This window comes from Myodes glareolus, chromosome 7 (assembly GCF_982192425.1).
Source record: "Myodes glareolus chromosome 7, mMyoGla1.1, whole genome shotgun sequence".
NCBI classification, from domain to species: Eukaryota; Metazoa; Chordata; class Mammalia; order Rodentia; family Cricetidae; genus Myodes; species Myodes glareolus.
The window spans coordinates 37888096-37914634 of NC_142032.1; the positions used below are offsets into that span (position 1 = coordinate 37888096).

Here is a 26539-nt window from a genome sequence, read left to right on the forward strand (position 1 = left end):
CGTTTTGAGTGTGAATTGTGAATGTGATATCTGCTGAGACATGATCATGGTGTGTGCTTCAGTTCTAGAGAGGAAACCTCAGGCAGACTGTCCAGGATGGGCGCCACACCCACGCCATTCAAGTCCACGGGGGACATCACGGCTGCAAGTGTCGCAGAGGCCAACAAAGAGCCCAGGTACCAGGAAGAAACTCCAGGTACGCCTTTAAAGTCGTGTGTGTGTGTGTGTGTGTGTGTGTGTGTGTGTGTGTTAGTTAGTTATGCACAAGCCAGGTCATGCTAACCGTGTACTACCAGCCCAGTATACTGATTTGAAGAATTGAGTTCAGAAATATGTGCTTGATATTTCCAGAATGTAGATGAAAAAAAGAAAAATTACTTTTAAAATTTGTGAGTATAAGAGGCCCTCTTTATTTTTCCCTTTTATTTTTTTATTTTATTTTATTTTTGGTTTTTCAAGACAGGGTTTCTCTGTATAGCTTTGGTACCTGTCATGGAACTTGCTCTATAGACCGGGCTGGCCTTGAACTCACAGAAATCTGCCTGCCTCTGCCTCCCAAGTGCTGGGATTAAAGGCGTGCACCATCACCACCCGACTATTTTTCTCTTTTAATGTGGGAGGTAACCTTCTTAATATATCATCAGAATTGGTCACCATTTTGACATATTTGAGTTATAGCCCTCTTGCCCTCTGTACGCAAACACAGCATCATCTTCCTGATCTTTCCTGCCAGTCTGAAATTATCCTCATAACTCTAGGTGCATAAATATTTCTGTGTGGGCAAACATGTACTTTGTGTTTTGGCTGGTTTTTTTTTCCTCTGACTTTGAGAAACCATGGTGACTGCTAATGCCTTAAAGTTCACTTTTAAGTCTTTTTTTTTTTTTTTTTAAAGAAATAAAAATGGGAGTGGGCTGGTGAGCAGGGAAAGGTGTGTGCTGTTGTTTTGATGGGATGGTGCAAGCGTGACGTAAGACACTTGAAGCCTGTGGATTTTGCTATCTGTATAAAGAAACAAGCTCCTGCCCGTCTGGATGATAAGGAAGAAGGCTTTTGTCTTGTTTTGTTGTGATTTAGTTGCACAGTATGGGGCTTGAATCCACAGCCTCCTGCATGTGAGGCAAAGCTACACACCTTCAAACCACATGAAACTTTTTTTTTTTCTTAATTCATAGTGCCTGGGGACCAGAGAGATGGCTCAAAGGGCTAAGAGTTTCCATTCATCCTTCTGGTAGCTCAGAACCCTCTGTAACTCTAATTCCAGGGGAGCTGATGCCCTCTTCTGGCCTCAGCAAGCATTAGGCATTCATGTGGTATATATATGTATGTGAAGAAAAGTCTCATATGCATAAAATAGAATCTTTGACTCCACAGTTCCTCAACCCAGAGCAGCCCCAAGAGCTTTTCTTCGTCCTAGTCCTGAGGATGAAGCCATATATGGGTATGTACCTCCATTACTCTCTCCCCCACCCATTCCTCTTCCACTCAGCAGATCTGCTTAGCTAAAACCCACAGCAGTGGTTTCTTCCTGCCCCGCCCCGGATGGTGAGTTTGCCCCCTTTCATATTCATACACTCTTATTCCTAACGTTTGTAAGAATATGAGAGAAGCAAAATCTGGAATTGGGTGAGCTCTGTGGCTCTGGTATCTATTTACCCTCCCATCTACATCTCTGGAATGCTTTCCTGAATATTTGCATTGGCTGGATGCCTAACTCCCAGCTAGGTGAAGCATCTCCAGACTGCAGTGCTTCAGTAGAGACTGCAGATGGTCTCGGCGGGGTTGAGTGGTGTCTAGACTTCAGTCGTTGGGTTAGGACCAGCTTCCTTGGATCTGAACTGTCTTGTGGTGGGATAACTTGGGAGGCCATCCTCCTGTCAGATAGCTAGAGTGAACCCCTAATTCCATACTCTCATCTGAGATGAGCTAATGTGGTAAATTCTGTATTTTTGTTCCTTTGTGGGCTGACAGGCATTCCTTTCACTGTCCCAGGGAGATAAAATTATAGGACAGATGAGAAAATTGAGAGGGAACTTTTGCAAACTATGGTGTCCCTTTCGAGCTAGAAAATAGTTAAGACTTTACTATCTTGATGCGAACCCTTCACTTTAAACAGTCTCTTTCATCTTTCCTTTCTGAAACCGGACTGACGACAGCCCTAACACCAAAATGGTGAGGTTTAAGAAGGGAGACAGCGTGGGCCTCCGGTTGGCTGGTGGAAATGACGTTGGGATATTTGTCGCTGGCATTCAGGAGGGCACCTCTGCAGAGCAGGAGGGCCTACAAGAAGGAGACCAGATTCTGAAGGTAGGTAAGGAAGCCTGCTTTCTAGCAGTCTCTTGGGAAGGTGCCTTTCTGGATGTTTTTCAAGTGAAGGCGGTCTGAGAACAACGGGTTCCTGGTTGCTGTAACAGCAGGTTCCTGTTTCATGGTTGGCGTGCTGGGAGCTGTCATTGGATTCTCCCTCTCTCTCTTTTCTTTTGTTCTACTTTTTTGTTTTTTGTTGGGTTTCTCAGTGTAGTCTTGACTATCCTGGAACTGGCTCTATAGACCAAACTGGCTTCAAACTCTCATTTCTATTTCTTTGTGCACACACACACAGACACACACACACAAACTTTGGTGGAAAATCCACATGATCTGGTGAGCTCTTCTAGGTCCAAAAGAGAGGGGAGAAGTTACAGAATCGCTCAGAGTCAGGGCATACCCTCCCTCTGCACTGATGTGGTTCAGATTGCTCCTCTGGTGTGGGGATTGACAGACCCTGCGTATGCTCAAGCTTTCCAGCAAGAGGCCGGGTGAACCTCAAGGCAACACATAGTCCTAAGCCATCCATTCACCCCCAGCCTATGATGAAAGCCTTTTGAATGTCAGCACATGTTAACTTGTACTTGGTTAATATGCTGATGAAGAGAAGCTTGTTCCCTGCTAGTGGGAAGCTAGAGGTTTAGTGCTTTGCTTATTAAAGTTGAAGAATAAAATCGATTCGTCTTGTGGGTTATCCATGTGAATTTTTATGAAGAGAAGTAGAGAATCTATGTAGGGCTTCAGCCTTCCAATTTCTCTATAAAACTTGATTAAAGACAAGGAGAGTCGCTTCCATGCTGAGAAGTTTTCTAGAAAGTTTTCTGGTTCCTGGCATCGCAGTGGTGACCAGGGAGATAACTGGTGGGCACTGACTTCTCTTGCAGTAATCCTTGGTGGAGGCCAGGTCGCAGGTGACTACAAGATCTCTTGTAAAAGGCTGAGAAAGAGTGAGTTCCCTGAGCTAAGCAGAGAGGCAGCCACAGCACAGTTGGAGCTGATACCCAATCCTCCCCAGGCTCCCAGCACACCCAGCCGGGCCCGAAACTGCTCACAGATAATGAAAGACGATATTTGTCCCTTGGAAAGGCCCGCACAGTATGACCTTGAAGTACAGAAGGCTGCCTAACCTTTTCCCTGTAGTGTGCTCCACATTCCATGGTCAGCCTGAAGATTGACGGGAACTGTGTGCATAGCCTGGCCTTTTGTTGTTGTTGGTATTGTTGGTAGGTTTAGAATGGGTCTGTCTTTTGGTAGGTAAGGCTTGCCATTTGCAGCGTGCTGTACTTTAGCTGAACACAGGTCTTACAGACAACAGAAATACAGCTGCTTTCATTCATTCATTCATTCATTCATCTACTTGGTTTAACTGTCCCTTTGTTGTTTATTTGGTGTGACTGGTATTTCTCTTTCAAAAACTCTTATGAAATGAAAAGACAAAAAGAAAATCAAAGATATTTGCACGAGTGGGAGTGGTGGTGGTGATGGTGGTGGTGGTGGTGGGGATGGTGGTGGGGATGGTGGTGGTGGGGATGGTGGTGGTGGGGATGGTGGTGGTGGTGGTGGGGATGGTGGTGGTGGTAGTGGTGATGATGGTGGTGGTGGTGGTGGTTGTTAATCACATGGATTTCTAAAGGCCACATTGTATTTGTGTGTGTGTCTTGGGAGGGGCACGACATGCTTGTGCCTGTCATGCATGTGGAGATCAGAGGACCCCTTTTGGGAGTCGTTTCTCCCCTTCCTTGGGCAGCAGGCACACATACAGTGCAGAGTTATAGACAAAACATTCTTATAACATAAAATCAATTTCTATACATTGGGTCATGGAACTAGATAGAACCTTCAAATGAAGAAATACAAATGGACAAGAAATTTTTTTTTTCAGATGTTCAACATCCATAGGCATCAGGGAAGGGCAAATTAAAATTACTCACTGGCTTTCTATGTTACCTTGCAGAATCTTTCTGTAGTGTCCCCCTTAGGGACGTATAGTCCAGCAGCTTAATGATACAGGGGCCAGTGGTCTTCCATGTAAGGCTCATGCATCCTGTTTCATGAACACATCTTAAACATGTTTCTTTTGCTTTGCTTTTGAGACAGAATTCCACTGTCCTTGAACTCATAGTCATCCCGCCTCAGCCAGAAGCACCAGGATTATAGCTGTGCATCTCTATGTCTAGTGTTAGATCGCCTTTCAGAGACTGGAGGAATAGGGGAACGGTTGAGACGATCTGTGGGTGTGTATTCAAGATTTTACTTGAGTTAATTTTTTTTTGAGAAAGTAATTTTATTAAATTATAAAAGTTTCCATTTCCGCCCCTCCTCCCAACACCCTCCCACTCCCCCCAAAATTTCCTTTTTTTTTTTTTAAAATTGCTTGTTTTTTGTTTTTTTGTTTTTGTTTGTTTTGAGATAGGGTTATCTCTCCCTACCTGTTCCAGAATTCTCAGTAGACCAGGCTGGCTTTGAACTCACAGAGATCTGCGTTCCTCTGCCTCCCGAGTGCTTGGATTAAAGGCGTGCACCACCACCGCCCTTGAGATAATTTTTAAAAAGTGTAGTGTCAGATCTGTTCATTGCCTTAATATTGTACCTTTCTGGTCACCTCTTTGGGAGACTTGAAGAAAGGGAGACAGAGAGAATGACAAGAAATTCTTAACAGTTAAAGAGACAAAAATCTTTTTTTCTTGTTTTCTTTTCTTTCTTTTTTTCTTTTTTATTTTTTTTTTTTTCTTGAGACAGGATTTCTCTGTGTAACAGTCCTAGCTGTCCTTGGAACTCATTTTCTAGACCAGGCTGTCCTTGAACTCACAGAAATCTGCTTGTCTCTGTTTCTCAAGTGCTTGGGTTAAGGGATGTACCACCACTGACCAGCTCAGTGACAGCGTCTTAATTTGTAGACTTGGCAGATGGGATGGTTTGCAGAGCAGCGAGGAAGGGAGGTAGAACAGTGCTCATCTAGTCAGGCCAATAGGGAGGTGCTGGGCAGGCGGACTGAGTGGCGACTGGACTGACCGAGTTGTGTACATCCTGCTTTTGCCCTGGGCAGGCCCTAGTGGAAGCAGAAACTTGGGAGACACCATTTTAAATTTTCAGTCCTGCTAGGGATTAATCCTGGAGCTTTTCACATGCCAAGCACGTACTTGATCACTGAGGCATTTCCCCAGCCCCAGCAGAACCTTACTATAACCCCCGACACACACACTCATTTGTTATATCTGGTCTTTGCTTTCTTCCAGGTGAACACACAGGACTTCAGAGGGCTGGTTCGGGAAGATGCGGTTCTCTACCTGTTAGAAATCCCCAAAGGTGAAACTGTGACCATTTTGGCTCAGAGCCGAGCAGACGGTGAGCAAGTTTGACCATTGTTTTCTTTGAGGGAAGTGGGAAAGAAGAACGAGGTGTCTCGGGACCAGAAGAAGCAACATTGGGTCACAAGGGTATGGAGGAAATTTGGGGTGCCGTTCATCTTCTATGAAAATGTTTTCCCTCAGTCTACCGAAACAGTTTTGCCAGTCTTGCGTCATTTGGAGCAGTTTAAGCTTTTCTGAACAGTGGCGCATCCTTGGCTATGATGAAATCGTTGGGTCCCAGTATGATGGGCAGCATTGGCTCCTCTTATCTCTCTTCAGTCTGCTAAGTTGATTCACCTTCCAGGTCCTCCCCTGTGCAGTGGGGGACAAGAATAGTTCCCTCCTGTTTGTGTCAAGAGATTGATGAACAACTCTGTTGGTCAGGGATCCTCAGAGAAACAGAACCAATAAGAGATAAAGACACATAGCTAAGGACTTAGTTGACATGACTGTGCAGGTTGGTGAGTCTTGCGTTGGGCAGGGTGAGCTAGCACGTTGCAGACCTGGCAGCATCATGAGGTTGGGTTTTAGTTTTAGCCTGAAGGCTGAGTTCACTTCTAGGAGAATTGATGATGTAGGAACAGACAGTCGAAAGGTGTTGTGCCAGCTGGAAGGGTATTGGAAGGAAGAGGGATTCCCTCTGATGTGACAGGATATTCTACTCAGACTTTCAGCCCGGTGAGTCCCTGTCCTTATTAGGAAGAACAACTTGCTTTACTCAATCTACATATTTGAACATTGGTTTGTAGTAAAAGGAGCGGCGGGTCCGGCTTCCCGGCTAGTTTACGCCCGAAATAATTACACAGAAACTGTATTCATTTAAACATTGCCTGGCCCATTAGTTCTAGCCTCTTATTGGCTAACTCTTACATCTTGACTAACTCATGTCTAATAATCTGTATGCCACCATGAGGTCGTGGCTTACCAGCATGAGTCTAGCCAGCATCCATCTCGGGAAGGGGAATCATGGTGTCTGCCTGACTCTGCTTTCTTTCTTCCAGCATTCTGTTCTGTCTACTCCACCTATCTGAATTCTGCCCTATCAAAAAGCCAAGGCAGTTTCTTTTTAACCAATGAAAGTAACACATAGACAGAAGGCCCACCTACTCCATTTCCCCCTTTTCTGGATCTCAGCCTTCTCAACATTGTGACCCTTTAATATAGTTCCCCTTGTTGTGGTGACCCCCAACCATAAAATTATTTCATTGCTGTTTCATAACTGTAATTTTGCTACTGTTATGAATCATAATGTAAATATCTGATATGTAGGGTATCTGATATGCGACCCCCAGAGGGATCCTGACCCACATGTTGAGAACCACTGCATTCGAATGTTAATTTCTTCCCCCATCACCCACTGTGGCCTCTCAGAAAGGCCTAGGATAGTGTTTAATTATTTGTCTAGGCACCCCCGTACACTGTCAGGTCGACACAAAATCTATCATCAGGGCACTTTAGGAAGTTGATAATTCTTGCTCCTTCCTGTTGGAGTCTGATTCCCATAGGCCCATGTGCTGGGAGTGGAGGGACCGGGAAGGGGTGACCCAGGAAAGATCTTCAGCGAGGCCCAGCACAACCACCCGTGCTTTTGCTTCCCAGTGTACAGAGACATCCTGGCATGTGGCAGAGGAGATTCGTTTTTCATAAGAAGTCACTTTGAATGTGAGAAGGAAACCCCGCAGAGCCTGGCCTTCACCAGGGGTGAGGTCTTCCGAGTGGTGGACACACTGTATGACGGCAAGCTGGGCCACTGGCTGGCTGTGAGGATTGGGAATGAGCTGGAGAAAGGCTTAATCCCTAACAAAAGCAGGTAACTCTGACGTACCTCCCTAAACGTACCTTCTAATCCTTTTCTCGTGCCTCTGAGGAAATCCCGTGGGACGCCATCATCTGCCATCATCAGAGGTTATGGGTATAGAGCTGGAACTTCTGGAGTTGTGAGCACCTCAGGCTTGGTAGTTGCCATTGGCTTATTTGAGGATTGCCTGCTACCTTGCCTACGGGACACATCATGCAGCCTTAGTACCCCCAGCACACCTGGTCTCTAACCTTAGGAGAGGCTTGCATACCCTAGGAAACACTCGCTGGTGTGTGGCTGTGTAGAAACGTAAGACAGGTGATCTGTTTACTACATGCATTCATGCTACATTCCATATGAACCACGCATGGCATGTTCTGTACCCAGCTACTTCTTGTGCAGTTCAGAGACCTGTTGGGCTTCTCTCATTGCTGTGACAAAAATGTGTGTGTGTGTGTGTGTGTGTGTGTGTGTGAGAGAGAGAGAGAGAGAGAGAGAGAGAGATGGGGGAGGGAGTCCTCAGCTTGCTTTCTCCCTTGTATTCAGTCTGGACCCCAGCCGTGGGAAGGTGCAATCTATTCAGGGTGGCTTTTCCCTTTCTGGAAACACCCTCATAGACTGACCCACAGGCTGTTTCCATAGTGACTCTAAATCTAGTCAGGTTGACAGTGAAGCTACACACCACACTGCCTTTTCTGCCTCCATGGCCCCCTTCATTGTCTCCATTGTCAGGCAGAGTCAGCCATGGGTTCTTCCATGGTACTGGCTAGGTCTTCATAATAACCTGTTCCCATGCTGTGGAGAATGACTTCTCCTGGCTTCTTCTCTCAGAGCTGAGCAAATGGCTAGTGTCCAGAACGCCCAGAGAGAGACCGCTGGGGACAGAGCAGACTTCTGGAGGACGCGAGGCCAGAGATCTGGAGTCAAGAAGAACGTCCGCAAGAGCCGGGAAGACCTGACGGCAGCCGTGTCGGTTAGCACCAAGTTCCCGGCCTATGAGAAGGTTCTGCTGCGGGAAGGTGAGGCAGCTCCACGGCCCTGGAAGAGACCTGCTGAGCTCTGAGCAGCTTCCTCCATTGTGGCTGTAGCCATCAAGTTCCAACTTTATGTCACTTACACCAAGATATGTGGTGAGGGAATCGTACTCAGCAAGGAGCCTGAGTGTTTCAGGCTCCTCAATGGAGGCGAATTCTCGAGATACAGAACATACTTTTAATCCCGACTCTCAAGTATTTGTATACTAACCACTGAGTGGGGGTGCCAAGCAGCAGAACACCAGAGAAAGACAAGTGAAGTTTCTATTGAACTCTACTTTGTGGGGAGGGCAGTGTAGGCTTCTTGTTCAGGAAAGACTGGCGTCCAGTTGGAGGGGGGAGAATTCAGTTTCTTCTACTGAGTTTACAGAAGTGTAGATGGCACATTTGCCTCCCGTCGGGACATCATGATCGCAGGTACATGTCTGATGGCCTTTCTCGTTTCCTTTCAGCTGGCTTCAAGAGGCCTGTGGTCTTATTTGGCCCCATAGCAGATATAGCAATGGAAAAGTTGGCCAACGAGTTGCCTGATTGGTTTCAAACTGCAAGTAAGTCTGCTCATGGGTTTTGCTCCCAAAGTGTTTATTTTGGAAGCTTCCTGGCACACAGAAGTTGGAAGAATAATGGATATCCATACTCTCTGCCTGGAGTCACTGCGTCATGTTGCCGGATACGTTTTCTTTCCTCACCTGCACCAAGACAGACACACACGCCCCCTTTTGAAATTGTCTGTTGAGCCAGTTCAGTGTTTAAATTGCCGGGTTATGATGCCTTATCTTTGAGTATACGTATGTGTCTCCTCGTAACAGGATTATTCTTTTACATAATGACAATATCATTGTCCCCTAAGTAACAAAGAGGTTTAATGTTATAGTTTGAACATTGCTAATCTTAAATATCCCACAAATTGAAACTTTCCGAGTGTCAACTTGGTAGCACAAGTGGAAAATTCCACACTTGCTCTCATGTGAGCCGTCAGCATCTAAATCCAGGCGCACTAAAAATGCTCCATAAAATTACCCTCAGTCTATGTGTATAAAACAGGGATGACAGAAATAATTTTTTTTTTAACATCAGGGTCCTTCAGAGAGCCCAGGTTGACCCTAAAATTACTGTGTAGCTGGGGATGACCTTGCATGTCTGATCTTCCTGCCTCCACCTTCCAAGTCCTGTATAACAGGAATATACCTGTGCACTTGGTTAAGCTGTGAATGAGCCTACTATGAAGATATGGGTCTCCTTTTTTTTCCAAATATTTTAATTTTGCAAATGTTAATATTGAAAAAACAGGTAGCATTTCTGGTCCCAAACATTTTCTTTTTTTTAAATTCGGACTCATTCATTACACTTGATGTTTAGAACTTTTTTTTATTTCTAGATATGTTCTTTTAAAAAGAGTTTCTTGGGATATTGATACTTGGAGAATACACACTATCGGAGCATAGATACTCCCTATTAGGTTAACCTAGCAATTCCCTCAAGGTTAAATTTCCATTTAATAATTCTAGGTTGTAGCTCAGTGGTATGATGCTTGCTTCATATGAGTGAAACTCTGGTGTTTGATATGTAAAACACATGCACACAAGCACTTACATTTGTATATTTAGGTGTGTGTGTGTGTGTGTGTGTGCACATGCGCACATGTGCGCGCACACACACACACACACGAACATGCCCACGGTTTCAGTTCAGCTAGTGGTGTGATCCCATCACACCACCTGCCACAAGGTGATGGCTCGTACCAGGCGTCCCACTGTGCTGGTGTTAAGTTGGGGCATTTGGTCGTCACTATTTTTTATCAGCATTACTTAGCCCTCTCTTTTCTTTTGCAGAAACTGAACCCAAAGATGCTGGATCTGAGCGATCCAGTGGAGTAGTCCGGTTGAACACTGTGAGACAAATAATTGAGCAGGTGAGAAAATCATCAGAAGCCCACATTGTCAGAGAACTGGATCCTGGCTTGGAATAGAATGTGTGTTTTAATAAAATGCTAACGAGGGGTTGGAGAGATGGCTCAAAGGTTAAGAGCACTGGCTGCTCTTCCAGAGGACCCGAGTTCAATTTCCAGTACCTACATAACAGCTCACAACTGTCTGTAACTCCAGTTCCAGGGTATCCTACACCCTCACATAGACATACATACAATCCAAACATCAATGCACATAAAAATAAGAAGCATAATTTTTTAAAAAAAAAAAACTAGTGTATTTTATGTACACTACATAAATTAATCTACATATGTAGCTTATGTAGATTGGAACCATTAAAAATACTAATGATAAAAGCTTATGTAAATTGAAGGCATTTCACTATATAAGCTGGATGCTATTCTGCAGCAGAGTTCCTATAATTAAACCAAGTAACATTTATTAGTGATCCCTCTTTATTAGAGAGGAATATATCTCAGGACATCCCTGTTGGGTGTCTGAAACCATGATGGAGAGTACCAACACTCTGTGTACACGTATGTATGTATGTATGTATGTATGTATGAATACACACAACACACAGGCACTATTTAGTCACATGTATACCTGTGATAATTTAATTTATAAATTGGCATGGTGGGAGATAAACAGCAATAACCAAAACAAAATAGACCAATCATGAAAATACTCTCTAATAGAACTTGTACAAATGTGGCCTGTCCCCTCCTTCCCACTTAGAACTTTATACTGCCCTCCCTTTTTCACTCACTGTTGACCCCAGGAGAAACTGGAGAATGAAGCCATGGACTAAGAGGGTTCTGAAGTCAGTCATTCTATGAGAAATTTTTATCTCAGCTAGGAAGTGGTGGCGCACGCCTTTAATCCCATCACTTGGGAGGCAGAGGCAGGCAGATCTCTGTGAGTTTGAGGCCAGCCTAGTCTACAGAGCAAGTTACAGGACAGCCAAGGCTACACAAAATGTTGTCTTGAAAAACCCGGTGGATGGGGGAGTTATATCTGATAATATGAAAGTGGATGTAATATGGAAAGAAATACTTTTGGCTTTTTAATTTAAATATACAAAACAGGACATGGTAGTACATGCATTTAATCCTAATATTAGGAGGCAGAAGGAAGAAGATCTCTGAGATCAAGGCCAGCCTGGTATACATAGTGACTTCCAGCCAAAGCTACACAGTTAGACACTGTGTGTCCCCCGCATCCACCCCAAATTAATACACATTTCATCTGATACAGTGTTTACCTGTTAAGGCAAAGCCCTTGATGACGTTGCTTCGTGTCACCATGTACCGTCCTTTCTCCGCTGGTAACAGGACAAACACGCCCTGCTCGATGTGACCCCCAAAGCTGTGGACCTGCTCAATTATACTCAGTGGTTCCCAATCGTGATTTTTTTCAACCTGGATTCGAAACAAGCTGTTAAAACCATAAGACAGAGGCTGAGTCCAACATCCAATAAAAGTTCCCGGAAGTTATTTGATCAAGCCAACAAGCTCAAAAAAAATTGTTCTCATCTCTTTACAGGTTAGTGAAATGTAAAAGATGGTCCATGCTCAAAATGAGAAATAAGATAATCTGAGTGTGGGATATGGAGTCATGCTCAGGACTCGTTCAAGAGTAGTTAATATGGTGGGGTGGATGTTTAGACCTATGGCGTTTGTGTTTTAAGCCTTGTGATTTTGACCTCTGGAAATGATTGTAAAGATCCAAGATATGGTAATAACCTGTCATTTTAATGACATTAGATTTTTGTGGTGGACTCAAGGCTAATGATTGACCCTAGCTTATAACCAAGCTCCCATGTCTATGGTAATTAACAGTGTGTTACTGTTCTCGACTTACTGTCAGTGATTCGTTACCTGACTGTGTGATAGCAGCTTATTGTGGTGATGGATAGTGTCTCCCAAGTAGAAACCTGAGCACTCTGAATCGGGAAGACCTAAGCGTTTGTTCCTTCTACATTTCAGGTGTACTGATACTGTGGGTGAACTTCCTTTTCTTAAAGGTTACCCTTATGTTTTAGAGATGCATGGTAAATAAAATATACGTTATCTAGTAGACACACTAGAATCCGCAGTGGGAGAAGATAGAGTGTGGATAGACTGGCCAGGCACCGTGACACGGATGTCGGTGCTGCACACATGCGAGTTTATAGCCTGGCCTCTACTTTATTTATTTATAAAATCTTCCATAATCAGGTATTTTTAAATGCCAAAAGTAGACCTATTGCCGCTCTTAGTCATGATGGTTATATGGTCTAAAAATATGGCATAGTTACTGTACTGTCTTCATAGATAAGTGGCATGGGTAGGCTGTGATCAAGAGCTTAAGAGTTACGGGTTTTGTTTGTGCAATGCTTTCTTTTGCGGGGACGTCATCAGGATACACATAGATGCCACCTTTTTACCCCAGTGACTTTAGAGGTCCATGACAGTTGTCCTCAGCCATGGATATTTTGGCAAGAGCAAGATGAATGGATACGTATCCACATTCGACCTCTCTGTTTACTGTAGTTGTTAGAGATGTAGGTCTTAACACTGGTGAAAGCTTTAACTAAGAGACAGTGTAACCAGATGTGTTCTGTTATTGGCTAAAGCCCTATCCGTTGGGCCGCTGGGATGTTTAGTAAACCTCTAAACTGAATGCTGTAAATGTATTGTTGCAGCATATAGTTTTTTTTGTTTTGTTTAGTTTTTGTTTTTTTTTTTCTTGCATACTTAGCCTTGTATCTTCCTTAATTGTTACCACTATCAGTACCGACTTGCTTTGTAGTGCACCAGCAGTAACGCTAGTCTGGCCTGTGTGTCACCTAGTCAGTCCGGTAGGAGCTTATACAGGTCACAGGTCCTAGTGCGACTGAGCCCAGACAAAAGCTGCCTTTCCTGACTACATCTCATGTACCTTACAACCCAGCTAAATGAGTCAGAGACCAGAAAGGGTGATGTGTTGGTTGCTTATCCCTTGTCTGAAGTGCTTATGACCAGAAGTGTTTCATATTTGGATTTTGGAGCATTTTTATAAACGCAATTAAACATTTTAGTGACGAGTCTGAACGTCAGATTCACTTCCTCGTCACGTGTTCTAGCCACAGAGCCTGCGGGTGGTTTGCACTTGGGCATTGTGTGCTTTCTCAAACAGTCTCAGACACTGAAGCATTTTTATATATTTTGAGATTTTGAACTAACTAGTACTATGTTAATAGTTCCGCGCTTTAACCGATGAGAAGCGGAATCCCACGTGATTATGAATATGAAACCAGGAGACTCATTTTATCTCCCCTACCCCCATACTTTTGTTCCAAGTCCACTGAATGACTGGCCGCTTCCTTTAGAGAGTAAGGTTTTGAGCTTCGTTAAAGGATGGGAGATATCAGGAAGGAGAATCCAGGGTTATGAGAGAAGAACCAAACTTCCTGAGATTAAACGAGGAGGGCTGGCAGAAGGTAGCCGGTACCTGTGGGTACTCTGTGTCCTAGCTGGGAGTGACCATTGTTGGTTCTTGAGCACAGCAGCAGTCACTGGAGGGATCATATATGTAGGAGGGTTAGTCATGGATTACAAGGTGCTTGAGATCATATATGTAGGAGGGTTAGTCATGGATTACAAGATGCTTGAGATCATATATGTAGGAGGGTTAGTCATGGATTACAAGATGCTTGAAGGGAGAAACATGACCAAGGGCAGCATCAGGCCTCAGAAATAGGCCGCTTAGAGGGGGTCTGGCACAATACAGCCCTTCCTTCTTTCCCTCCTTCCCTCCTTCCTTCCCTCTGTTCCTTCCTTTTTTAGAAATTTACTCATTTTATGTGTATGGTGTTTTGTTTACGTATGTATGTATGTATGTATGTACCACATGCAAGCAGTACCTGAGTAGGCCAGAAGAAGGTATTGGATCCTCTAGAACTATGATGCGGGAGAATTGTCTGTATTCTGTCAATCATATTTTAATAAAACGCTGATTGGCCAGGCAGGCAGTATAGGTGGAAAAACCAGACAGGAAGTAGAGGTGATGCAATGAGAACAGGAGAATTCTGGGAAGCAAGGAGGTTCCTCTGGCACTCCTGTGCAGGCCACCAAAGAGGCAGCATGTAACTTGCCCAGCTGAGAAAGGTACGGAGCCATTATGGCTAACATAGATGAGAATAATGGGTTAACATAAGTTATAAGAGTTAACAAGAAGCCTGACCTAATGAGCCAATCAGTTTATAACCTGATGTAGACTCCGTGTGATTTTCCTTGGGACTTGCTGGCCTGTTGGGGTACCGGGCGGGACAGAAACCCCAACAAGCCGGCCCTCGTGTTACATATGGCGCCCAGACGTTGTCTGTATTCTGTCAATCATATTTTAATAAAACGCTGATTGGCCAGGCAGGCAGTATAGGTGGAAAAACCAGACAGGAAGTAGAGGTGATGCAATGAGAACAGGAGAATTCTGGGAAGCAAGGAGGTTCCTCTGGCACTCCTGTGCAGGCCACCAAAGAGGCAGCATGTAACTTGCCCAGCTGAGAAAGGTACGGAGCCATTATGGCTAACATAGATGAGAATAATGGGTTAACATAAGTTATAAGAGTTAACAAGAAGCCTGACCTAATGAGCCAATCAGTTTATAACCTGATGTAGACTCCGTGTGATTTTCCTTGGGACTTGCTGGCCTGTTGGGGTACCGGGCGGGACAGAAACCCCAACAAGCCGGCCCTCGTGTTACAGAACTAGAGTTTAGTTTGCTACCATGTGGGTGCTGGGAATTGAACATGAGTCCTCTGGAAGAGCAGCCAGTGCTTTTAACCACTGAGCCATGCCCGTGACTCCAAGTGCATTCTTTCTAATGTAAGATGACGGGGAGCAGGAACTTCAGAACTAAAGCTAGAGGTGGGGGTAGATTTTGCTGAGTGTTGAAGTCTATCTAGAAAGATGGTTCTCAACACTGCAACCCTTTAATATAGGTCTCATGTCATGCTGACCCCAACCGTAAAATTATTTTCATTGCTACTTCATAACTGTAATTTTACTGCTACAAATCATAATATAAATATCTGATATGCATGATACCTGATACGTAGCCCTTGTGAAAGGGTCATTTGACCTCTAATGGTTTATGACCCACAGGTTGAGAACCACTGATCTAGAACTTCTAAGGGTCCGGATCTCACAGTATGTTGTCCGTATTTTTCAGTGAGTCGTATTGTCTTCAGGACAAAGGGTGCAGGGTTATAGATAGCTTGGATCAAGAAGCCCCTGTTTTCATTCAACCATCTTTTATATAGTTGCTCCAGGCGTCTAAGCTTGTGTTGACTACACCAAGTGTTTTGTTGCCCATTTCACCCTGCGTCCATTCACAGACTGAGATTGGTGGTGTGTGCTATGCCTCAAACACTGTTTTTTCTTTTCAAAGAATGTTTTGTTGTATGTGTGTTTTTAAGGATGTGTGTGTGTGTGTGTGTGTGTATGTGAGTGCTCTATCAGCATATACACCTTTATATCAGAAGAGGGCACTAGATCCCACTATAGATGGTTGTAAGCTACTATGTAGTTGCTGGGGATTGAACTCGGGACCTCTGGAAGAGTAGCTGAACCATCCTTCCATCCCTGAAACACTGGCTTTTAAGCATGATCAGCAGAACCATGAGTAGAATTAATGTTTTATTTTTCCATGATTTTAATGCATGAAATATTTATGAATTAGTAAATGGAAATATTAGGCTTGTTTTGGTGAGCACAATTTAAAGTTATATTTTATGTCTTATGTGGTCTCATTAGCTCAGTATTCTATTCTCTGTTTCTCTTTTGTATAATAATAAGAAAACTCCCACAGGAGATTTTAATTATGGCAATATTAAAATCTTTTCCATTTTGAGGTTGATATACTCACTAATTAAGACACTTTAGTCAGAGACTTGTTAGAAAGATAGTTGGCTTGTCAGAAAATAATTTCAAAGCCAGGCGGTGGTGGCACATGCTTTTAATTTCAGCCCCTGCCACTAGAGGTGGGAAGGTACCGCCCACACATGCCAGGGCTGGGCGTGTCTGCCCTGAGCGCCCGAGAATGCTAGCAGGGACCTTTGGCAGCAGGAGGAGCCTCTGAGAATTTCAGTTCCTTCCTTGAGTTTGAAAGGCACAGTTTGCCTCTTTAAAAGGAGTGTCTGAATCGGATACCGCCTCTGAGTGGGCCTGGGACATTAACTTCTGTGCCGCTTTTATAGCAGTGTTCCAGCACTTGGTTCTCACGGAAATGCAGGGGAGCATTCTTACTGGCGGGGCGGGGGGAGGGTGCACAAATGTGTTTTCTGCATTTCTTAGCGAGCACCCTTAACTTCAGGATTTCATTGTGATGAATTCATCCTGTGTCGGGCAGCCCCTAACAGAAACCTGTAAAGGGCCACTTAACATTCTTTATACGCCTATTCCAAGTCACTTGTTTTGTCCCTCGGGTGTACAGTCTCACTTCTATATTTACATCTTGGATCATATTTTAGCTATGATTACAATAATCTCTGTGAAGGACCATGATAAGGACACAGAAAAAAATCCATGGCATCAAGGTTAATTTCCTTGGGCTGCCCAATGTATCAGTTTAGTCTGCTGCTGTAAATAATTAATAAGTAAGGAAATCGTAAGCTCCTTCACGATTTCCCAAGGTCAGTGGTGGAACTTTTTTAAATTTTCAAGCCAGGGTCTCATGTCTCCCCAGGCTGGCCTCAAACTTACTTTGTAGCCGGTGATGATCTTGAACTTTCGATTCCCCTGCCTCTACCTCCAAAGTAGGTACAGATGTATGTCTGATTACAAACGTATAGCACCATACCCGGTTTCGAGATTAGGATTTCTTAAATGAAAGAAAGTCAGATTTAATTAAAAGAAAACTTGAAGCAAAGTTACTTGGAAATTTTGTGTAACCATTAATGGTTTGTTTGGCTTTAGAAATTATCTATACCACCGTGCCCTCTAAGAAAGAGCCATGGAAGCATCATTTCAAAAGCAGTTGTAGTGGCCTGGTGGTGGCGCATGCCTTTAATCCTAGCACTCAGGAAGCAGAGGCAGGTAGATGTCTCAGAGTTCTAGGCCAGCCTGTTCTACAGTGTGAATTCCAGATCAGCTAAGTCTATGAAGAGAAACCCTGTCTTGAAATCCTCCCTCCCTTCCAAAAGAAAAAAATCAGTTGTAGGTTATCTGCAACCTGATCATTTGCATTTTAGGTCATTTTTATATTAATATAATGGCTGTGTTACGGCCATCAGGCTAGTTGACCATTGAGTGCCTAGGATCCACATGTCTCCCCTTCTAGTGCCAGGGTTATAGGCACACACAGCCATGCCCAGCTGTTTATACAGGGATTTGGATCCGTGTCCTCCAGCCTTCACAGAAGGCCCTCTTACCCGCTGGACTCTCTCTCCAGCGCACTTTCGATCATTCAGATCCAGCTTACTGTTTTGGAGCAGCCTTGCCCGGTTTACCCTCACTACGTCTGCAGATACAGATTGTGAGGAACAGATGCATGCCGTGTGTCCATTAGCATCTGCGCTCTGTGCTACAAGGTGGTGTCTTTACATGGGCTGTGTAGAGCAATGGCCCAGGCTGCAGACTCAAAATAATTTCCCAAGTTTGCACTCACGTTTCTTTATTTGCTTGGGGTGAGGTATACGGCTCGTTCATCTCACCACTTAACTTGGTTTTTTTTTTTTTTTTCTTTTTCTCTGATACAAATACCCTGACAAAAGCAGCCCCGGGGAAGAACAGGCTTATTTTAGACCGCAGTTCAAAGTACAGTCCAATTGACTTGTGCTCCTGAAAATGTTTTTTTTTAGGGCTTGCGGCTCTGAGTCAGTGGTAGAATGCATATGTGGCATTTGAGATGACCTGAATTCTGTTCCTAGCATTGAAAAATAAAAAAAGACACACACACACACACACACACACACACACACACACACACACACACTGAGTAGCTCTTCTGAAGAAATTTTTATATATGGAATGTATAAATATATATAATATTGAAAAAATATATATAGTGAAAATCAGCCTGTACAAGTTTTACAGCATCTGTCTGTAATGTAATCTAAAGCAGCTTTAGTTGCATTCAACTAAAAGGATTTTGTGTTTAAATAACACACAGCCCTCTGAATTTGGCAAGCCTCTTTTCAGATGTGGTATGAAGAGAAATAATGTGAATAGCCGCTGGAGTGAAGGATGCTCTGGAAATTGGTGCTGACCTTTTTTTGTTCACATTCCCACAGCTACAATCAATGTAAATTCAGCCAATGATGGCTGGTTTGGCAGCTTGAAGGACAGCATTCAGCAGCAGCAGGGCGAAGCAGTCTGGGTCTCTGAAGGAAAGGTATGTGGCCTAGATTTGCTGCTGTGAGGTGAGAGTCTATGTTCCCCGATGCTTCCTCCAGAGGGCAGTGAATGTAGTGAACCATGGGACAAGAGGGATTCAATGTGTTCTTCCAGTCGGAAGCTTTCTAATTCTCCAACAAAGCAATCAAACGAAGGGGCTTTGCAAGGCAGAGTGTGATGAGTGCTCACCTACATTCACTTCCCCTCTACTTTTAATGTAGTGACTAGAACTGCATTCCAAGTCTCTAATCAGAGCTTACAAGTTCTCATTCCTAATGCCACACCGCACTAAGGACATGGGAAACTCGGAGTGGAGATGAGAGGCAGGGTTGAGAACCATGGGGATACAGTTTAAAACGATGCCAAGAGAAACAGCTGGAATTATGGGCTTAGTAAAGAGATCGCTGGAGAATCCATTCTGACTCTGAGTTTGAAAACCATAGTGATCTTTCTTAGCCCTCTCAGGTTGGATAGCATCTAAATCTGTAGAGATACTGAACACACAGGTGTGCTGTGGGAATGAGAGTCGAGAACCTGGGGTCCCCTTCATCCTAGGAACCTTTATTCCAGCTAAATTGAAGGAGCTGGTGATCCTTATAGTGATCTAATTCTTTTTGGTGAAATGGACTGTCTCCTTGGGACCTAGATATTTAGTTGACAAATCTAGCATCTGCCAAATGCTCATAGTCTCTACAGCTCTCTGGAGAGGAAAAGTTGAGAAGGATATAGTTTTTGTCTGGAAGGTTCTGAGAATATTTTTCTCTGGTCCTGGGGATTGAACCCAGCTACCCCTGAGAAACATCCGAACCTGGATCGGAGAGTCTTAGAAATGAGTAGAAACACGCATAGCATGAGATGGAGACAGGAACCAGCAGTAAAGCTGGAAAGAGGCTGATCCTGGAAGATCAGCAAAACAAGCTTGGTTCAGCTGGCCTACAGGATGGACCACAATAAGGATAGACCGGAGGGTCTTCAGTGTATGTGTCCCTGTGCAGAAATTAACCCAGGATCAGCATCTCAAAGTCAAGTGATACCAGAAAACAAAAGGTCCCTTCCCCTGCTAGCACATGTCAAGGTTTCCAACACTTGGCTCAGCACTTGGGAGTTTTCTCGAGCCCCCACTCTCAGGATCCATGCCAGATCCCACTCACCCTTCAAAACAAATTCCTCTAGATGGAAGGGATGGATGATGACCCTGAAGACCGCATGTCCTACTTAACCGCCATGGGCGCGGACTATCTGAGTTGTGACAGCCGTCTCATCAGTGACTTTGAAGATACCGACGGCGAGGGAGGCGCCTACACTGACAATGAGCTGGATGAGCCAGCTGAGGAGCCGCTGGTGTCTTCCATCACCCGCTCCTCGGAGCCGGTGCAGCACGAGGAGGTGAGGCGAGAGCAGGAACAGTCTTAACTGAGAGGATGCTGGAGACCGCATCCTCCAGGATCATAGCAGACGGTTGCTAGGAAGGCCCACTGCGAGTCAGGGCCTCCGTGGTTGTGGCTGTGGTCCACGGAAAGTAGAGCCGGAACGTGGCCTTGGAGAAGGTTGAACGGTGTCATTCGCCGCTCTGTTGCCCTCAGGGGCGATGCATAAATATTGGCTTTATGAGCCAGCTGTCCAAATTACAGATGGAACTGGATGAATACATTATTGCTGTATTTGCTTGTAACCTTTGATTAGGCCTCTCACTGTACTCTTAGGAGCCCTGCTTTTCTTCTCCCCTTGACCTTTAACCTCCTAATGTTATCAGAGTTCCTAAGTGTTTCCCCATCAGTTTCCTTCTCTCCGTAGTTCACTTTTTAAATGGAGTTTATCCATCTGATCAGATGCACTGTGCATCCACTAGTTTAGCTTGCACAGTCCTACAAACTCTCAGTGGGCGCTAATTTAGGGTGGAGCGACTATTAATTGTGCTTCAGAGAACATTGGAATGATGATCTTTGTGGACAAGATTGTCTGAGCACATTTGTAGGATGATTGTTATGGATTACCCTTTAGCGGGTTAACTCATTCCAATAAATGATAAGTGAGATAGTAGTACCCCAAAAATAAATAACTTGCCTAACACACACACAGGACTATTAATATACAGTAGACAAATAGGAGAGAGAGGGAGAGAGAGAGGAGAGAAAGACTATTAATATACAAGAAACAAGTGGTAAAGGGTGAGTTACTGCCTATAGAAACAAAAAGAGCTGATGCTTAAGGAATACTGGTAGTGACACAGACCTTTGGATTTGAAGAGTATTTTGTTTTGTTTCTTTCTTCCTTTAAGGGTAGAGCCTGCTGCTTTGTACTTAGCCAGTTTACTGAAGTGTGTCTTGCTCTTTCTCTAGCGAAGGATGGCGGTTGGTATCTCTTTGCAGTAGGACCGCGCTGCATTGGCTAGTCAGGGTCTCTGGTTCCTCAAGTGTTCAGAAATCCAGCAGAGCGGAGTGCTGCCTTCCCTCTGCGTGGATGCTGTTGGTGTGAATGAACCTTTATGTTTTGTAGAGCATGAGGAAATCCAGCCCAGAGCCACGAGCTCAGATGAGGAGGGCTGCTAGCAGAGACCAACTTAGGGATGGTAGTCCGCCCCCAGCGTTCAAGCCAGAGCCGCCCAAGGTATGTGGCTGGGAAGCCCAGGATGGAAGGAGAAGGACACAGGTGCCTTGGAGCCCACTCCGGGGGGGTAGCCAGGGGACACACACAATGAGATGATGTTGGAGTTACCATGTGCTCAGGCCATTGAGTGAGTCTGAAAACCAGGACTGTTTGAGAGACAGGCCCGAAAAACAATATTAGGAAAGTGTGTGATTTTAGGGGTCACAGAGAATAAGAGTTATTCCATTTATTTGCTTATTACTAATTTATTTGATTTTTGGGTTTTTTTTTTTTTTTGTAAAAAACAGTGAACTGTGGTCAAGGGCTGCATGCTACTATCGGGATGTTTTTCCTTTTCTATCCAGTGAAAGTTTCTGACCCACAGTCTAATTTGGATGCCCTAGAGGACCCTCACTGGTGGTCTGCTAAGCAGAACAGGCATTGCAGTTGTGCAGACCGCCTCTCACTACAAATAAAAGCTTCTAAGAAAGTATATCTAGAAAGTATTATCTAGAATAGAATCAACCTAAGGGCCCCACGCTGTGTGTTGTGTGGTTTATTGCCCCAGATCACAATTGTCCTCTGACAATCGGCTTTTCCATATTGCTCAGTGAAGTTTTTTGTAACTCAGTCATTTAGGTGAGAAGAAAATGGCGACTGTGTAAGCTGTCAGCCGTAATTAGTGACTTTACCTAACGCGACGCTGAAGGCCTGCAGCAGGGCTAGCCTTGACCGTGAAGGAGCACTGACTCCACACATGGCGCTCCGCCTACCTCACCCCACCCGAGCTCAGGGTCCCTGCCCCACAGCCGAGCACAGGTCTCACTTTTTGACCCAGGCTCCTACCTTCCATGTAGCTTGATCTCAGAAAAACCTACTTTTTCATTTCCAAAATTGATTTCTTCTGTGAGATTCCAAACATCTCTACTATGAAATTAGGTGGGCCTGTTCTACCTCTCGCTCTCGCTGGCTGCCGCACCTCTGCCAGCACCTCTGTCGTCCTCAGGCAGGGCTCAAGGTGCCTCATCAGTGGCTGTTGACCCTGCCATATTTGGTTCTTTGTAAAGATGGTTATGCTGCCCACCTTTGGAAACTGATCAGGAAACACGATATATTAAATCACTAATGTAGTTCTGAAAATAAGCTGAAAGCCCACGGTCATAAGGTGTGATATTGCTCTTTCCAGGCCAGAAGCCAGAGCAGAGAAGAATCCTATGACTACTCCAAGGCGAACCCCTCTGCCGTGGCTGGCAGCGAAATCTCGGGGGGATCTACCAAAGGGTGCCCTCCGCCTGTTGCGGTGAAACCTACTTTCGGGCGATCCATCCTGAAGCCTTCCACTCCCGTCCCCGCGCCCGAGAGCGAAGAGGTGGGGGAGAGCACCGAGGAGCAGGAAGATGCTCCCAGGTCAGTCCTGGGCAGAGTGAAAATATTCGAGAAGATGGACCACAAGGCAAAATTACAGAGGATGCAGGAGCTGCAAGAAGCGCAGAATGCGAGGGTAAGTGTTCTAAGCAACCAGAGCATCTTAGCGTCCGCCAGGGAGAACTTTCAAGACGTGAGCGCTCAGTGTAGCGGCACGTAGCCCTTCTCCCAGCCGGAATCACGCCAGGCAGTCATCTGCACAGTTTGTGTGCCGCTTCCAGATTGCCTGCCGGCAGCATTTCCTTTTTTGCTTCCAATCAAGAAAGCCTAACAGAGCCAGGTGGTGGTGGTGCACGCCTTTAATCCCAGCACTTGGGAGGCAGAGGCAGGTGGATCTCTGTGAGCCTGAGGCCAACATGAGTATAATCTACAAAGTGAGTTCTGGGACAGTCAGGGTTACACAGAGATACCCCGTCTTAGAAAACACACACACACATATATACAGAGATACCCTGTCTTAGAAAACACACATACACACACAATCAAAGGAAGAAAGAAAAGGAAACCCCAACAGTCCACAGTCCACCTGTGCAAGCTTCAGTTCTTCAGGGTTCAGATCTGTGTGTCCTGGTCTGGGATAGAGAGCAAGAGTCAGTGCCCCTCAGGAGTTATTTTAGCTGGAACATGGCTGGTGGTTATGTGGGGTCCGCAAGTTTCTCATAAATGTTTCCAGATTTGCCATAGAATATTAGCGACCATTGGTCCTGTAGGCTGTAGGTTTTTTTGTTGTTGTTGTTGTTTTTTTAAGCTGTTTGAGTTTTGAAATGCACATGAAACATTTTAGTTTCAAAGAAATTGAGTGATTCCAGACGTGGAAGCCCCACTGTAATCCATCAGCTTGGAGACTAGGTGACATAGTGAGACCTTCCCTCAAAGAGGGGGGGACAGAGGCAAGGCATGCTCTTCCTCACCTACCCCCCCATCCATTTTTTGAGACCTTGCTGCTGTCGCCCAGGGTGACCCAGGCCCAGGACATGCTCCAGCTTCAGTCTCCTGAATTGTACATAAAAGTTATCATTTTGGCCTTCTTTAAGCAGTGACGTAAAGTACTTTTGCATCACTGTGCAGCCACCACCACCATGTACTCTCTGGAACTTTCTCAGTTCCTAAGGAAACTGCACTAAGGTGACAGTGATTCTCCATTCCTCCCTTCAGCCACTGCCACACCACTCTCTGTCTGCCTCTCTGAATCTGATGGTTTAGGGGCCTCACATACGCGGAGTCAGACAGTATTGGTTCCTTTTGTTAAATTACTTACCTTAGAATACTACTCAGGGCTCCTGCCCATGCTTCGGTCCTCACCATTTGGCACATCCCATGGGACCCCGCCCAACCACGGAAACAGGCTCCCATCTCTTTTTCTTTATCTGGAAGTGAACTGGGAGAAAAGTTGGTAGGATGTGGGGCTAGGGTAGGGTCTGCAGGTGACCCGTGAGAGAACCATACGGTCACCCATTCTCTCCTTCTGTGTCCTAACTACCACAGATCGAAATTGCTCAGAAGCACCCTGACATCTACGCAGTTCCTATCAAACCCCCTAAGCCAGATGCCGGCCTGCCCCCGCACATGAGGTAAGGGCTGTCCCGTGACTGGAGGCAGAGGAGGAGACTTCTCCAGCATTTGGATTGGAAGAGTTTGCCCTACCCAGATGTCAGAGCCCTGAGAGAATTCCCTCCCCAGACTGACTGTGCACCTCATTCTGTCAGTCAGACTTAACTATTAAGGTTACAGAAACCAAAAACCAGGCAGAGGCAGGTGGATCTCTCTGAGTGCCAGGACAGCCAGGGCTATGTAGAGAGATCCTGTCTCAAAGAATCAGAAGTGCCTGGCCACTTGCCTTGTGTGCCTAAAGCTTTCTGGCACATTGGAGCCTTATATTGTGTTAGGAGGGACACGAGTGTAGTTTTTAGGGCTTAGTCTTCTTTTGTCACTAATGTTTACTGGCTCTTAGCTGAACTCCTTAATTCCTTTGTGTCACCGTACACAGTCAGGCCACTGTGCCAAACTAGATCTGAAGGGCTGTGACGGGCAGTATCCTTCTCTGTTGTTTCCCACTGCTGGAAGCTGGAGTCTTGTTTTAAAGCCCCGAAAAGCAGAGGGCATGAAGATCACTGTTGGAATGCCAACACAGTTGACCAAGTTGACCCTGACAGAGGAAACTTGGTGTAATTGGTTTGACGCTGGTAGAGAACTCTACTGAGTGGGCCTGCAGTGGGGAGCATAGGAATGCAACGGGTACAGCCTTCTCTGTTAGTTCAGACAACGTACAGCTGCCCAGATAGGCCTTGGCCTTGACCCATACCCTGAACCTGAAGAGACTAGCAGTGTCCTAGCTGGTGGGAGAATGTGCTCAGGAAACCAGCCTGCTGGGCTCCTGGTTTCAGTGGCTCTCTGGGCAGCTGGTCAATGTGGGCTGTGTGTAATACCCTCATTTTGTTAGTTCTAGACCTCCAGAGCCACAGAAAGCTCCATCTAGACTTTACCAGGACACCAGCTATGGCAGTGACCAGGAGGAAGAGGAATACCGCCAGCAGTTGGCGGCACACTCAAAGCGGGGTTACTACAGTCAGCCCTCCCGGTACCGAGACACGGAATTGTAGATAGCTGCTCATGGACTCCTGGGAGGCCAACCTGGAGATCTCCAGCTAACGTGCACTGCAGAGATATGGTGGGGACCCAGGCGACAGACAGCACGGATTATCAACTGGAGGCTTTGTGTGTGGGACTGGGGTAAAGCCGATTATGACTTTTTGCGCAGAATGAAGTGAAACACTACAGTCTTGACACTGTTACTTGCTTTGGTGTGGACCAAAACCTGTATTAATCTCTCTGTATTTTTAATATGTATATTAAGGAGCAATAACTATTTTTCCTCATTCATAGATGCCTTCCAACACTGCTTCAATGTGAGGCAAATATGAAAAAGGAGTAAAAAAAAAAAAGTTCTCTGCCTCAAACAAAATTCAGAAGTATTTTATTACAGCTCTTGAAGTGCCTTTGACAAGATGTGTCTTAAGTTTTCTTTCCTGAAGCTTATGCAAAGCTAAAACTTTATTTTGGCTAAATTTTTATACCAGTTTTGCAGCTCTAACTGGCCCTCTGTATCATGCCATCTTTTCAGGGCATTGTCTTTATAGTATTTCCCAGAAATTCTGACTGTACATAGGACGGCTACACTTGGTAGTCTGTCAGCTACATAGCTCGGAGGCCAGGAAGTTAGTCTAGAGTTTTTCCTGTTTGTTTGTTTGTTTAACCATGTGCTCCACAAGCAGATACTTGAGAAAAGGGTATTTTATTTCCTTCATATCAGTGTATGTACTGGCATCAAGCGATTTTATAATTTAATAAAAAGGAGTACATTATAGTCAAGAATAAGATTTGTGGTGAATTTCTGTACATCTTCCTTTTGGAAGGAACCCAAGGTCCTCGTGCGTGCAGAGGGGTGCTCCATCCCTGAGCCCCTGGCCTTGTTGATATATTTTAATTAAGGATTTTTAAAAGATTTAAAAAATGGTGTGTGAATGTTTTTCCTATGTGCATCTATGTGCACCGCATGTGTGCCTGGTGCCTACAGAGGTCAAAGGCCACCGAATCCCCCTGGAACTGGAGTTCGGGATGGGTTGTGAATTATCGTCTGCTGTGCTGAGACTCCTCGCACTGGGTTCTTTCCAAGAAGAAGTGCTCTAAAGCACTGAGCTAACTCTCTGGTGCCTCCTTCAGAACTTGCTCATCTTTGAACGCTGGGAAATGGAGT

General features: G+C 45.0%; 1 protein-coding gene across 6 annotated transcripts in view; it reads left to right on the forward strand.

Annotated features, from left to right (window-relative positions):
- The window catches only part of Tjp2 (tight junction protein 2), a 113910-nt gene extending 87750 nt beyond the window's left edge, over positions 1-26160 (forward strand). For 4 of the 6 annotated variants that reach the window (XM_048438724.3, XM_085693730.2, XM_048438722.3 and 1 more), the window contains 15 exons: positions 63-196; positions 1375-1441; positions 2157-2307; positions 5544-5652; positions 7257-7467; positions 8287-8474; positions 8942-9037; positions 10322-10401; positions 11752-11962; positions 18672-18772; positions 19948-20160; positions 21271-21381; positions 22547-22861; positions 24271-24356; positions 25226-26160. In XM_048438724.3, the coding sequence (XP_048294681.1) occupies positions 63-196; positions 1375-1441; positions 2157-2307; positions 5544-5652; positions 7257-7467; positions 8287-8474; positions 8942-9037; positions 10322-10401; positions 11752-11962; positions 18672-18772; positions 19948-20160; positions 21271-21381; positions 22547-22861; positions 24271-24356; positions 25226-25385 (2233 nt within the window). In that variant the 3' untranslated portion in view covers positions 25386-26160. The remainder of the gene's footprint in view (positions 1-62; positions 197-1374; positions 1442-2156; positions 2308-5543; positions 5653-7256; positions 7468-8286; positions 8475-8941; positions 9038-10321; positions 10402-11751; positions 11963-18671; positions 18773-19947; positions 20161-21270; positions 21382-22546; positions 22862-24270; positions 24357-25225) is intronic. The other 2 variants (XM_048438726.3, XM_048438725.3) reach the window with 1 other exon arrangement.
- Positions 26161-26539: the final 379 nt, after the last annotated feature.